General features: G+C 42.5%; 1 protein-coding gene across 1 annotated transcript; it reads left to right on the top strand.

Annotated features, from left to right (window-relative positions):
• Window positions 1-106: 106 nt before the first annotated feature.
• On the top strand, window positions 107-12,266 carry st13 (ST13 Hsp70 interacting protein). Its single transcript, XM_080775548.1, has 13 exons — window positions 107-235; window positions 759-892; window positions 2,176-2,230; window positions 2,360-2,456; window positions 3,326-3,396; window positions 3,607-3,673; window positions 3,910-3,994; window positions 4,796-4,906; window positions 5,613-5,715; window positions 6,284-6,400; window positions 9,660-9,708; window positions 10,274-10,500; window positions 11,068-12,266. Exons 2-13 carry the CDS (start codon window positions 783-785, stop codon window positions 11,206-11,208), a joined length of 1,233 nt encoding a protein of 410 aa, XP_080631674.1. The 5' UTR covers window positions 107-235; window positions 759-782; the 3' UTR covers window positions 11,209-12,266.
• Window positions 12,267-13,687: the final 1,421 nt, after the last annotated feature.

Raw genomic sequence — 13,687 nt, 5'->3', positions numbered from 1 at the left:
TTGGACTAAAAGAGAGCGTGACCCGTTTCCCCCGCGACGTGTTCGCGGGCGAGACAGGACCCCCATGTTTTGATCATTTCGTCCGAGTTAAACGCCTGCGAGCAAATAATCAAAGCGTCCATTGAAGTGTTGTCTTCGTTGTGTGTGCGTGGTGGGAGAAAAAAAATTTAGATTCCGCTGCAGTTTCCTCTATTGCCAAACCACTCGTCAAGAAGATTTAACTACTCCCTGCAAGGTAGGGTAGCCGTTGGATTTCGGTGGTGTGTTGTAAATGTTCGAAATGTGTTATAAACACGATGTACGTGACGCGCTTTAAATCACGAATGATGATCCTCCTCGCGCGGTGTTTGTATGTATGCTGCATGGACCTGTATGCAAACAGCGCGCGAGGCGAGCCAGGCAGCGTCTTATTGCAGAATCATTCCAGAAGCTTCTAGTGGTATGGCGATTGATCATCACGCCGTTAACGTTATAATCAAATCCACTGGGTTTCTACTTAACTTGTAAATCATTATTTAAATTGCCGTTTGTTTTTACTCTTAGCTGTTTCCTGTTCTTCTCTCGGAACTCCTTTTTTTTGTATTTGGGGGACGACAAAAAAAAAACCGTCATTCTAAAATTCGAAATGGGCTATGTAATGTTTCCCTGACGTGTGGGAGTCGTAAAATAACCCCGTCTCACACTAAGTTTAACAATGAACTAATATATAAACATCATATGTTTAATTGTCTGTCACTCGGTTGTGTTTTCATGAGCAGCTCCAAGTGTTCCGAGGAGCCATCATGGACCCACGGAAAGTGTCGGAGTTGAAGGCCTTCGTACAGATGTGTGATGGCAATCCTGCTTTATTGCACCTGCCAGAGATGGGATTCGTCAGGATTTGGTTGGAAGGGTGTGTAATATAATATGGCACGGCCTGGTGTGCTTATATATATATATATATATACGAGAAGGGATTTAGATTTTGTCGGTAGTAGTGGAACAGTATTGACTGACAGAGTGCACCCATTTACTGTAGTGTCCTCAAATCTGTCCAATGCAACTAAAATAATTCACCGACCTTACATCAGCAGGTCTGTCAGTGTATAGTGCTACTACACAGTAGGGCTGCACGATATGGACAAAAATTCATATCACGATATACATGGCAGATATCTCGATATCGATACGATGACGATATATCGTGCAGCCCTAGCTGACACCGTCGTCGGGAGACTCCAGACCTGAATCGCCATAACATATTTTCTTAATGGACCTGGCTAGCGATGCAGGGCTGGAGCCAGGCTACAACAGGACAGAGGGACAGAGTGATGGTTTATTTTCCGAGGGGCACAGGCTAAAATAGAGGGCTGGCTTTAGAAGTGGACGATATATTGTCGATATAGACGATATATCGATATGTCGACGATATATCTATATCGCGATACCGTTGACTTTTTGCGATACTGATATTGTGCATGTTCATACCTCGATATCGATACGATAACGATATATTGTGCAGCCCTACTACACAGTGCACCTAAATTAAGCAAGAAATATCAATTCTACATTAGCCTAGTAGTAATGGTGTGCACAAGACGTTTGGTGGGTGCAGTACTTTAGTTTAGACAGTTTTCCTAAACCATAACCTCCCACGGTGCAGCACACCTAAACCTAAACTTAAACTTAACCAATGACTAGTCTAAACTAAGTATGTACCCCCGTTTGGGTGATCAGTCCAACGTTTTGTAAGACTAGCTACAGAAAAAGTGCATGTCATATTGTAGTTGCAGGGGATATATAGGGCTGTGTAACAATAGATAACTTTTCTTGTGACCACAAGTCTTGTGACTTATGGTGCGTTACCCGTTCAAATCATATAATGGAAATAAAGGCAATGGGTCGCACACTCCAAGACCACCATTTCATTTTCATTCCTGCTTGATGGATTGAAGACAAACGTTTAGATTATTTAGTAGTCAGTGTTAGGGGATGTACTGTATAACACAAATCTAGAACAATGATCTTGAAAGTGGAACCGCACTGAAAAATAGCTTCTGGAAGCTAACAAGTCTACATTTTTGCTGATGAAGTATCAGAATTATGAATTCAACTATGTAAGTCACAGGTTTTGGACTTCACGTATACTTACATTGATTTAATTCATGCCTTTTTTTTTTATATCATTTGGTGCAGAATGGGGGCCAAAATTCCACCAAGACCTCCCAAGGCTGATGGTGGTTCATGCAAGGTAATGATGATAAACTTCACTACTGCATATAAATATTGTGTATAAGAGTCTGTTTGCATACCTCCAAGAAGGTACTATTTGGTATAAACACTGACTCTTAGTTACAACTACACTCTTTGATGTTTTCAGGGGGGATGCCCATGCGGTCCTTCTCCCACCTTTACCCGAGGACCCGGAGCCACTGAGCCTTCTGTTCCCTGTTGTGAGAGTGAGGAGAGTGATATAGGTTTGTCCATCCCACACACACACACACACACACACACACACACACACACACACACACACACACACACACACACACACAGCACAGCGTGAGGTAGGGTTAAGGCTCATACATAGTCTAGATTTTCGGTGGTGGGGTGACCACCGAACTACAACATGACGTCACGAGCCGCGGTGAAGAGCAAACCACCGCTCCAGCCCTTCTCTCTGTTTTTACTCGCCACCACCGCTCAACGTTATTTCAGCTCCGGTGGTCAGCTCACCACCGGAGCGGTGGTCACCTCACCACCCAAAATCCAGACTATGAATAGGCCTTTAGGAGAGTGATATAGGCTTGTCCATCCCACGTACAGCGTGAAGTAGGTTTTGGGAGAAATGGTTTCTGGGACCTAATTCTAGATCCATAAAGTAATTGGCCTCTAGTTCGAGGGCGGTAATGTTGCACACTGTCTATATCTGTCCAGTTGAGTGTTTTCTGAGTACATGCAGGCTGAGGCACTGAGGAAATCTCCTTGTCAGCGCTCAGTTTCCCCGAGTGTTGAGACATGTAGCCATAGATGTGACATTCCTGAAGTTGGTGTGTCACTGTCGGCAATATTCCACTGACAATGTGCAAGTTTGATTTAATGAAAGGCATTTCTGACCTTCAATATAATATAATATATCATATAATATGCAATTATAATGCTGTAAAAGCCAGTGTTCACACACACACACACACACACACACTGCAGTAGTGCAACGTTATTGTCCTCAAGCTAGAGGCTATTGACTCTTGAAACGGCTCATTTAGATTGTAAAGCAGTGGTTATACTTATTATTATTATTCTTGTAGACATTGTGTGAGTAAATGCCAACTTGTTGCTTCCGCAGAGATCGACGATGAGGGGGTGATTGAACCAGATACAGACGAACCGCAGGAGATGGGAGACTTTGAGGCTGAGGTCTTTATACATTGTTTGATATTGATTATTATTAATGTTTGGTTAAAAATATAGCAATGTGATTTTTTTTAACTCATAGGCCAATCGCCAAGCATCAATGACACCTAATTCAATAGAAAACATTTCCATGTGCCAAATATCCCAACATTGTAATGCAAACGACTACTACTTAACTCTCAGGCCAGACTTGACTGAACTTGTGTCTTTCAGGTAACAGAGGAGATGATGGACCAGGCCGATGAGAAGAAGATGGAGGCCATCAACGCTTTAGGAGAGGGTGGGTTGAGAATTCCAATAAAAGTGAATTTATGCAGTTTTTATTGTCCATGGTTGTTCTAGATTCATTCTCCTAACTTTGCTGTTGGGCATAAATCTTGTATCTCTCCATATTTCAACGCGTTGTGTGTTGTGTGAACCTGTAGATGTGGCTATTCTCCTTCCCATAATAAGAAGGAATGGTTTTTTGACATACGAGGTTTTCAAGCTATTTTTCATCTGTTTTATGTCAATTAGGTGAGCTTCAGAAAGCCGTGGACCTCTTCACCGACGCTATCAAACTGAACCCGTCTGTAGCCATCCTCTATGCCAAGAGGGCCAGGTGAGACCCCCAAAGATCTAAATGTCTCTATGCCCAGAGGGCCAGGTGAGCTCCCCAAAGATCTAAATGTGATGTTCAGCACTGGCTAGAGCTGGGTGATATATATGACTTAAATGGTGCATTTATATAGCGCCTTTATCCAAGGAGCTTTACATAGATTGTGCATTACATTCACACACACATTCATACACCGATGGCGGCGGAAACCATCCACCAACCAGCACATCGGGAGCAATTCAGTGTCTTGCTCAACGACATTTCGACACTTAACTCTGGGGGAGCCCGGGTTCGAACTGGCAACCTTGCGGTTACCATCCAGCCACTCATCTCGGGCCGATAATTGAGATGAATAACCATCCATAAAGTATTCTCACCCCTTCCCGAAAAGGCCTGTCTGTCCTGAACCGTTATATTCATAATTTATATATTATGGATAATTAGAATGGACTAATTATTGTTCTTCTCATTAGAAGGCAGGTGTAAGACAAAGTGCCATCCAACCGTTTCTCTTAATTTCTTTCAAAGTGTCCATTTCTCAGATCCAATTTTAATAAAATGACTTGACTGAAGGTGATTAAAAAGAATTACCTTCCCAGAGGGTTTTCATTCTTTCCCCTTTACATTCAAAGTGTATTGTCTTGCATGAGTATAATTCAACTTGAGAATTCAAGGAAGCAAAACCCTGCAGCACACAATAGAGATTCTACATGTTTTCTGCTGTGGTTGTTGGTAACAGGACCTCTGTTACATTATCCGTCAAGGTTAGCATGGTGTGGTGACTTTGTTGTCTTTTATATCAAGCGTCTACATCCGGATGGAGAAACCCAACGCAGCCAAGAGGGACTGCGACAGAGCCATCGTCATCAACCCGGACTCTGCACATTCCTACAAATGGCGGGGGAAAGCTCACAAGTATGTTTTTATACAAAAAATATCTAAATAATCAATATCTGCTGTGGGAGAAGGGGCAACTGCACCCTCATAGCTCAAATACAAAAATTATTAAAATATAGGGTTAGTGGTAAACCCCAGATGAAGACAATGCTGTCAAAATAATAGTTTGTACGTTTGTATGTCTTTGCATCAAAGCTATGTGTGTGAGGTTGCTCTATCTCTTTGTCAGCCAACAGCACTCTAGTCCAGGTGTGCGTTTTCACTAGTGATGCACCGAATATTCGTCTGCAGAAGATATTCGGCAGAAAATGGCTAAAATTGCATTTTCGGCCTATTCGGTTTCGGCCCGAATAGGCAGAAAATATATCACCGAATAGTGTATGCAATTAATGGATTCAAAAGAGCTGAATAAATGTTTTATGGACCCATAATAGTGATTATCACTTAAGTTAAGTTTCGCCATAACCATTTATTTAGCCATAAATCAGGTAGCTTTAAGGTACGGCCATGACAGCAATGGTAAGAAAAAAGATATTTAATATTACTAATCATATTCGGATATTCGGTTTTCGGCCAAGAATTTCCCTTTCGGTGCATCCCTAGTTTTCACCAAGCCTCCAAAATGAAGATCTTCAGAAGAGATGAATGTAGCTAATGGCGACATGGTGTGTGTCTTTGTTCACCCCTAACAGGCTGTGTGTGTGTCTTTGTTCACCCCTAACAGGCTCCTCGGGAACTGGGAGGAGGCAGCCAAGGACTTGGCTACAGCGTGTAAACTGGACTATGACGACGACGCCAGCACCTTGTTGAAGGAAGTCCAACCTAAGGTACAGAACCCTGATATGATACACTATGGATCTCTCTGTAATTAAAGTCCAACCTAAGGTACAGAACCCTGATACGATACACTATGGATCTCTCTGTAATTATCGCCCGAAGCGTCTATGTAATGCACAGACATTTAGGTTACTTTATAAAGGACAGCAGAAATTCATTGACTTTTTTTTCCTACAGTCATCATTGACAATGCTCAGGAAATTAAACGTCTCAAGATGGACATAATGATATGGGGTTAATTATAATCTTCCGTTACAGGCAGTGTTTGGCATTATTATAGGACTGAGATCTTCCCCTCCTCTCAATGTGTACATCTTCATCTTCGATTCCTTTTCTGCTCCCTCATAGCGAGCGGAGGACGAAAAATAAATTTAACACAATGAGCGATCCTTGCCCATGTTTCCCTGACTGCTGAGCACTCAAAGCTGAAGACTGAATGTCCGCTGTAGTATTAATTAACCAGGTCTCCCCTCCTGTCCTCTGTAGTGTTAATTAACCAGGTCTCCCCTCCTGTCCTCTGTAGTGTTAATTAACCAGGTCTCCCCTCCTGTCCTCTAGGCCAACAAAATCATCGAGCACAGACGCAAGTACGACCGCAAGAGGGAGGAGAAGGAGATCAGAGACAAGAAGGAGAGGATAAAGAAGGCCAGGGAGGAACACGAGCGGGCACAGAGGGTGAGATGTGTGTGTGTGTGTGTGTGTGTGTGTGTGGGGGGGACACAGAGATGGAGCTGCTCTGTCACACATAAACTCTGTAGTATTGGGGGGGGCTTTCATGAAAGAACTGCTTGGTTTGTGATCTGACTCCACGCCACCCATATTTTTGGGGGCCAATGCCTATCCCCCCATCTTCCATACCAAGCAGTTCCTATCCGAGATAAGGCCTTAAATAGGTGGAAATAGCAAAAGGTTTACTTTTCTGTGCAATATTCTCTTGTAATTGTGGTCCTACGTACCTACCCTAACCCTAACCCGATCAACAAAATGTGACATTGTTTTTTCCATATCTTTAAGGCGTCCTCTTCATGAAAAGGTCATAAAATTCATCCATGAAGTGACCATCACCGCATTCCGCAAGAAACGCCTACCCTGAAAGAGGGTCAATCTACCTTCTGGTTATTTTTTACATCATACTTGTGCATAGGGGCAGCTTTTTGTGCTTGGGCACCTGCTCTTAGTCTTTTGCCTCACATTCCCAGAATAAATATGTTTATGTTTACATGCTAATGTTTTGCTTATTTTACTGTCCGAGGATGTTATTGTGGAATTTAGGCCCACTAGTTGGTAATTTCTGATGTGGGATGCCCAAAAAATGACATGCGCACACATGTGCCCTTTTCTGGGGTTTGGGCAGTTGCCCCCTCAGTGCTCTCTGACCCTAAAGCAACCAGGATGAATATGAAGTGGCTGGGTAAAACAATAACAATAATATCTGTGTAAAACATGGTATAATAATAATAATATCTGGGTAAAACATGGTATCTAATTGTCTCCGCCAGGCCGAAAGGCATGGCCGAGACGTTTTGCACTCTGCCCGTTCATCTGTGTATGTCAATAAAATAAAACGGGTCTTTCCGATTTTTCACATTTCATCCTGATTGGCTAAGATTGGCTTCCAGGCGGAGACCTGGATTCGAACCCGGGTCTTCCAAGTGGAACATCTTAACCACTAAGGATGTCCCAGTGATTCAGGGGAGATATTTGACTTTTAGGGCAACAGGCTGAGGTTGTGAGCCACTCTGCTACACTAGGAGGAGTAGGAGCACATTTTGTTGTATTTGTCAGGATTAGAAGTGACTCGGAAAAACAAATACTTGATATTCTTTCTGGTTGCTTTGGGGTGGGTTCCTACTAAACACTGAGGACATGTCTGAACTTTTTTGTGCAGAAAGTTTATTAAATAATCGCATGCCTTTTGCGAAGTAAATAGCTTGCTGGATGATACTGTAGTTATATGCTTTTGGCTATTTTCTACCTCTAATAAGGCCTTATATTAAAGGCTGCTGATTCACAATAGAACCAACTATTGGCATTTCATGACTTTTGCAGTAAAACTAAAACTTCTGACCATCCATTTCATGACGACATCTTAAAGATATGAAAAAACAATCTCACATTTTATTCTACCCCTGATAAACAGTATAAAGCGTTGCAGTCCCGCCCCCTCGGAGACCCGGGCCAAACATAATTAGAAAGTAGAAAAAAAACGGCCCGGGTACAACACGTTTTTTTTGTTTTTCTTCTTTGTAATTATTTGTTTGGTCCAAAATATTGTGTTTGTTGTCATGATTTGTCACGACTCGAGTTGGCTTCATGCGACGCTTAAAAGGTCTTTAAATAAATACTTTTTGAAATGTCTATGGGAAAAATGCATTGGGAACTATTTCCTGGGCCTGGTCAAGGAAGCTCTGAGAAGGAAGAGAAGTGGTCACGTGACTGGGCTGCGCCATGACACTTTCATGGGAGCCAAACTACCCGGAAGTTTGGCAGAATGCACTGGAGTCAATGAGAGCTCAGTGACCAGCTCATGAACAAACATTATTTATGAATGACTGAGACCTTTTGTAAAGTAATCACTTCTGGAAAATAACAGACACATTGTCTGCTGTGTTGCTTTTCGATGTGTAGTATCGCGAGACTTCCCACCATTTCCTGTCTGTCAGCCAAATCTCGCGATACTTCGGAGCCAGAAACAATACCTGCTGCTGTTTAGATCCCCAGATAAAAGTATATACTGTGCACTCTGTGCACATGGAAAAGTAAGTGATTAGAAAACAACCTGTGATATGTCTTCTGTTATTTTCCAGAAGTGATTACTTTACAAAAAGGTCTCAATTGTTCATGAATAATGTTTGTTATGAGCTGGTCCAGTCGGCTCCATTCACTGCCATGTATTCATTGCACTTCCGGTGTGAGTTTGGCTCCCATGAAAGTGTCATGGCGCAGCCCAGTCACGTGACCACTTCTCTTCCTTCTCAGAGCTTCCTTGGGCCTGGCGTCGTCATGAAAGGGGGCGGGACTGCGATGCTCTTTACTACGACATGTGAATATGGCTCAGAAAAGTAAACGTGCTATTTCCGCCTATTTAAAGCCTCATATAAAAGGCTGCAGATTCACAATAGAACCAAATATTGTCATTCTGATTGTTCTGGGGTGAAGGCACACTACCTGTAGATCATCTGTGCAAGTATGATGTAGAAACAATCAGCAGGTAGAAAATGACAGGATTAACTTGGAACTCCCTCTTTCAGGATATAGGCGTTTTTTCATGTGGTGAGTCACTTCAAGGATTAATTTCATGACTTTTGCAGTAAAAGTTAAACTCGGGACAATCCATTTCATGAAGGGGACATCCTAAAGATATGAAAAAACTATGCCACATTTTGTACTACCCCTGATAAAGAGTAGGACAAGTGAATATTGCTCAGAAAAGTAAACTTTTTGTATTATTTCCGCCTATTTAAGGCCTTGTATAAAAGGCTGCTGATTCACAATAGAACAAAATATTGGCATTCTGATTGTTCTGGGATTCATGTGGTGAGTTCATGTGGTGAGTCACACAATCCATTTCATGAAGGGGACGTCCTCAGGGGGGAGGAGGGGTAGCTCAAAAACTAAAGGCCTATTCATAGTCTGGATTTTCGGTGGTGAGGTGACCACCGCTCCGGTGGTGAGCTGACCACCGGAGCTGAAATAACGTTGAGCGGTGGTGAGTAAAAACAGAGAGAAGGGCTGGAGCGGTGGCGGTGGTTTGCTCTTCACCGCGGCTCAGTGACGTCATGTTGTAGTTCGGTGGTCACCTCACCACCGAGAATCCAGACTATGAATGAGCCTTAAGCCTCGTTCGTTCCTGCACTAAGTGGTTCACTGGTCAATACTGGACTCTTAGCAGACCGCTACATGAATATTACAAACTAATAATATTTGTTAACAGGAGGAAGAGGCCAGACAAGCTGCTGGTGGCGGCTTCCCAGGGTTCCCAGGTATGACGACAGAAACGTTTGTTGGCTTTTTTTTTTCTAGTTGAATAATTATAGCACATTTTGTCTCCATCTTAATCTGGTACCCAATTACTGTACTTAACCATGACAATTAACATGAACCGTGTACTTTCGCTATTATTATTTAACATAAACCATTAGTCCTTTTAAAACGGCTTTCGTCCCACACACGTCTCAATATTTGCCATTGACAATAAAAGGGGAATTCGGGGTCAAATGTCCGCTAAATCTTGTACCCACACGTCTCAGTATTTGCCTTTGACAATGAACGGAGAAATGGCGTCAGAATTCCACAAAATATGACGTAAAAAATGAAACATCAAAACATTAAACGCCATATTGACATTGAAGGGAAAACCTACCTCATGTAAACGAGCAATTCAGGCTAACCAATCATATGGTTGATGGGAGCGCTTGACCAATAAGGGACCACCTTATGTACTTTTATGTAGCAATGTCAAATGTCCGCCTAACATAAATTGATGAATACGATGACAAGAGCAGCCCCTCATTTCGCATTTCTTTTAACATAACTCTCGTTCTACAGGTGGTGCTGGCTTCCCGGGCATGGGGGGCATGGGAGGAATGCCCGGGATGCCGGGTGGCATGGGAGGTATGCCCGGCATGGGAGGTATGCCCGGTGGCATGCCTGGTATGCCCGGTGGCATGGGGGGCATGCCCGGAGGCATGCCCGGTGGCATGGGGGGTATGCCCTTTGGCATGCCAGGAATCGGGGATCTCCTGAAGGACCCTGAGATTGTTAATGCCATAAAGGTGCGTTACACTACACTACACAAGTTCCTCCTATGCCTTGCACCTCTTTTCCACCTGTGCCATTTTCACACATCCCATCCATTTAGCTTCCCCAGTTCCTGATCCATCCACTAAAAATAATCAAAACTAAATAAAAGTGTCACATTATTATCGATGAACAGGATTCATTAACTCTTTTTAGATATTTAGTCTATTCTGACTTTAAATGACTATAAATATTCCTGTTTACATTTATGTTTTTACTTTTTATTGTGGAATTATGGCAAAGCATGCCATGCGCTACACAACGTTTTCATTGTTGCCTTAACAGCAATGTCCGTGTTCACCTATGTACTACCTATGTGGCCATGAGCACCAGTATATGACTATTAGTACCAGTAGGGGCACTGTTGTGCCAGAAAACACAGAGAGAGAGAGATAGTATTAGTGCTTAATGAGAGAGAGAGAGAGAGAGAGAGAGAGAGAGGAGAGGAGGGGGAAGAGGGGAGTTGCACCACTCAGTTCACACGGGTGTGATTTTATAATAAGTGATCAAATTTCTCTTGCATGATAAATATAAAACTCCAGGACCCAGAGGTGAACGCCGCCTTCCAGGACATGGCCCGGAACCCGGCCAACATCGCCAAGTACCAGGGCAACCCCAAGATCATGGCCCTCATCGCCAAACTGGAGAGCGCGAGGTTCGGAGGAGCCCCTCCTCAACCCTAGAGGGGACCAAGAGGAGGAGGAGGAGGAAGGAAGGAAGGGTACACAAGGACTGTCTAAAGAGGACGGGATGCGAAGACCGTAAGGGTGCCGCCGCCATGTTTACTCCATGGAAGGAAAGAAACATGCGCAGTTGAGACCCAAGGAAGCTGAAGGAGGAAGTGTTGGCTGCATAAAGCCCACTGAGCATGTTTCTGTCCTTCCATGGAGCAACATGGCGGCGCCCTTACGGTCTTTGCGTCCCGTCCTCTTTAGTCCTTGAGGGTACAGAGGAAGGAGAAGAGGAGACGAGTACAGAGTTCAAGTCTTAAGTCCCAGAGTACTTAAACTTGGGGTCCAGAAGAGAGAGGGCGGTGCTAAGAGGTTAATGGATGTTTTGTTCATAATGATTCTATATTTGGCAAAGCCCAAAAATTGCTTCTCAACAGTTATTCCACTGTGTATGGGTGAAACGGGGAGAGGGCGGATATGGCTTAATAATGGGCATGAATATAATATAATAATGGAGCTAAAGAAAGGCATGCAGTTAGCTTTTATACTACTCAAAGGGAGGAAAGAGGTGGGGCGGCAGCAACTTTTAAATGATCTTAAATTGGGGGTGTCCAGCTTGTTAGCACTTAGCAAAAAGTCAAATTCACCCAGTGATTTAACGCGGGTACAAAATCCCCCCCCTCCCCTCCTCCTTTTGCTCATCACAATGATTCCTTCACCTGGGTCTTTGTCTAATAACTACAGGTTGATTATATTGTACTGTTACTGTACTAACAGAGAACACTTAATGTGTTAAGCCACCAGCTCAAACATTTTACAGCCATTTCTACGGTCGGTCATCCATCTTTCTCTTATCTGGAACAGAGAATTAACTGTACACAGTGGTTAGCACTTGTTTTTTTTTCCTTTGGCTGATTTCGTTTGTTGTATTTTTTTATTTTTTTCCCCCCGTTTCCCCCTCTCTCACCTTCGTTGTAAAATAACATGTTCCTTTGTCTATCTTCCAGATGCAAAAAAAAATGTTACTTGTTCTTTTGAAATTTTCACATCAATAAATCAATAAATCATAATGGTTGTGGAAATTGAAATCTCAGATCTCCTCTTAAACTAAGAATTTAGAATTTACTTAATCCAGGTCGATTTACAGTACAGCAAGCAAGACCAAAACATGGTAATAATACACCAAATAAACAATTAAAACGATATAAAATACAATACCAATTGGTGTTATTAACGTGGAGAAATAATGGACCAAAGTTAAGTCTGTTAACTTTTGTTGCTGAGTTTATGTAATGAAACTGTATATACACTATGGAGTGCTGTCTACATATCTAAGTTACATAAGTTGAGCCTTTGCATAAATTATATGCCTGTAAGGCCATCGAGGCTATATGGCATGTAGCAACTTGTTAGGGCAGGGGTGCCCACACTTTTTTTACTTGCGACTGCGAGCTACTTTGAAAATGACAAGCTCAACAAGATCTACCCACATAAAAACAGTATTATCCCATTGCTGTTTTTTTTTTTTTTTTTAAACGTACCTAGCGACGCACTTGAGGAATAGAGGGGAGGATGTGAGGAAATGTAACTGGTAGGGTTTTAAAATATATATAACTATATATAATGCTACTGACATTTCAAGTGTGCCCAACACACTTGAAAACAAAGACTTGCGTTGTGGGTTTGAGCTGACAGGCACTTTTTGATGTCAATCAATCAAGTCACCTTCATTCAAGTGGCAGGTGGAAAGAAATAAATGTTTATATTTAAATTATATATTTGTTTAGGGGCATGTCGTGTGATCTACTGGTAGATCACAATCTACCTTTTGGGCACCCCTGTGTTAGGGGAGGACTATCATTTAACAAAAGTTTGTAGGCTTCAATTTGACTGCATTTATACTTTTATTTATGTAAACAATGCAGGTCCAATTGTTTTTATTTATTTTGACTGTATTATGGTCCATGCAGGTTCTGACTACATACAGTGGCACATTTCACTGCTGCCTAAATGCATTTATATTATATAGCACATTTATCCAAAGTGCTTTACATAGATTGTGTATTAAATTCACACACACACGGATGGTGGAGGAAACCATGCAAAACACCAACCTGCACATTTGGAGCAGTCAGGGGTTCAGTGTCTTGCTCAAGGACACTTTGACACTAAAGGTGGTTGCACACCGGCCGCTTTTTTCGGAAAATCGATGGAGAAACGCCACTAAAAATCAGAAAAACGCGCTCGGTGTGTGGGGACCTTAACTCTGGGGGAGCCTGAACTGAATCTCACGGTAATTGCTGACTTTATTTTCCTTCAATTCAGAACTTTCTTTTGTTCTAATACTTCCGTGATCGTGTAGAGCAAAGGTCTGTTTCTCAGTGGATTTATCATCTATGAAGGTTAAAAAACTAATTGAGCCCCCATGATGCCCCTCGCAAAAATGCAGGCAAAATTTGTGAGAACCCCAAATCCATATGGCCACCATTAA

The sequence above is a fragment of the Protomyctophum bolini genome, assembly GCF_963924005.1.
Source record: "Protomyctophum bolini genome assembly, chromosome: 11".
Taxonomy (NCBI): Eukaryota; Metazoa; Chordata; class Actinopteri; order Myctophiformes; family Myctophidae; genus Protomyctophum; species Protomyctophum bolini.
The sequence above is the reverse complement of the archived record's forward strand: the minus strand, read 5'-3'. Positions and strand labels throughout refer to the sequence as shown.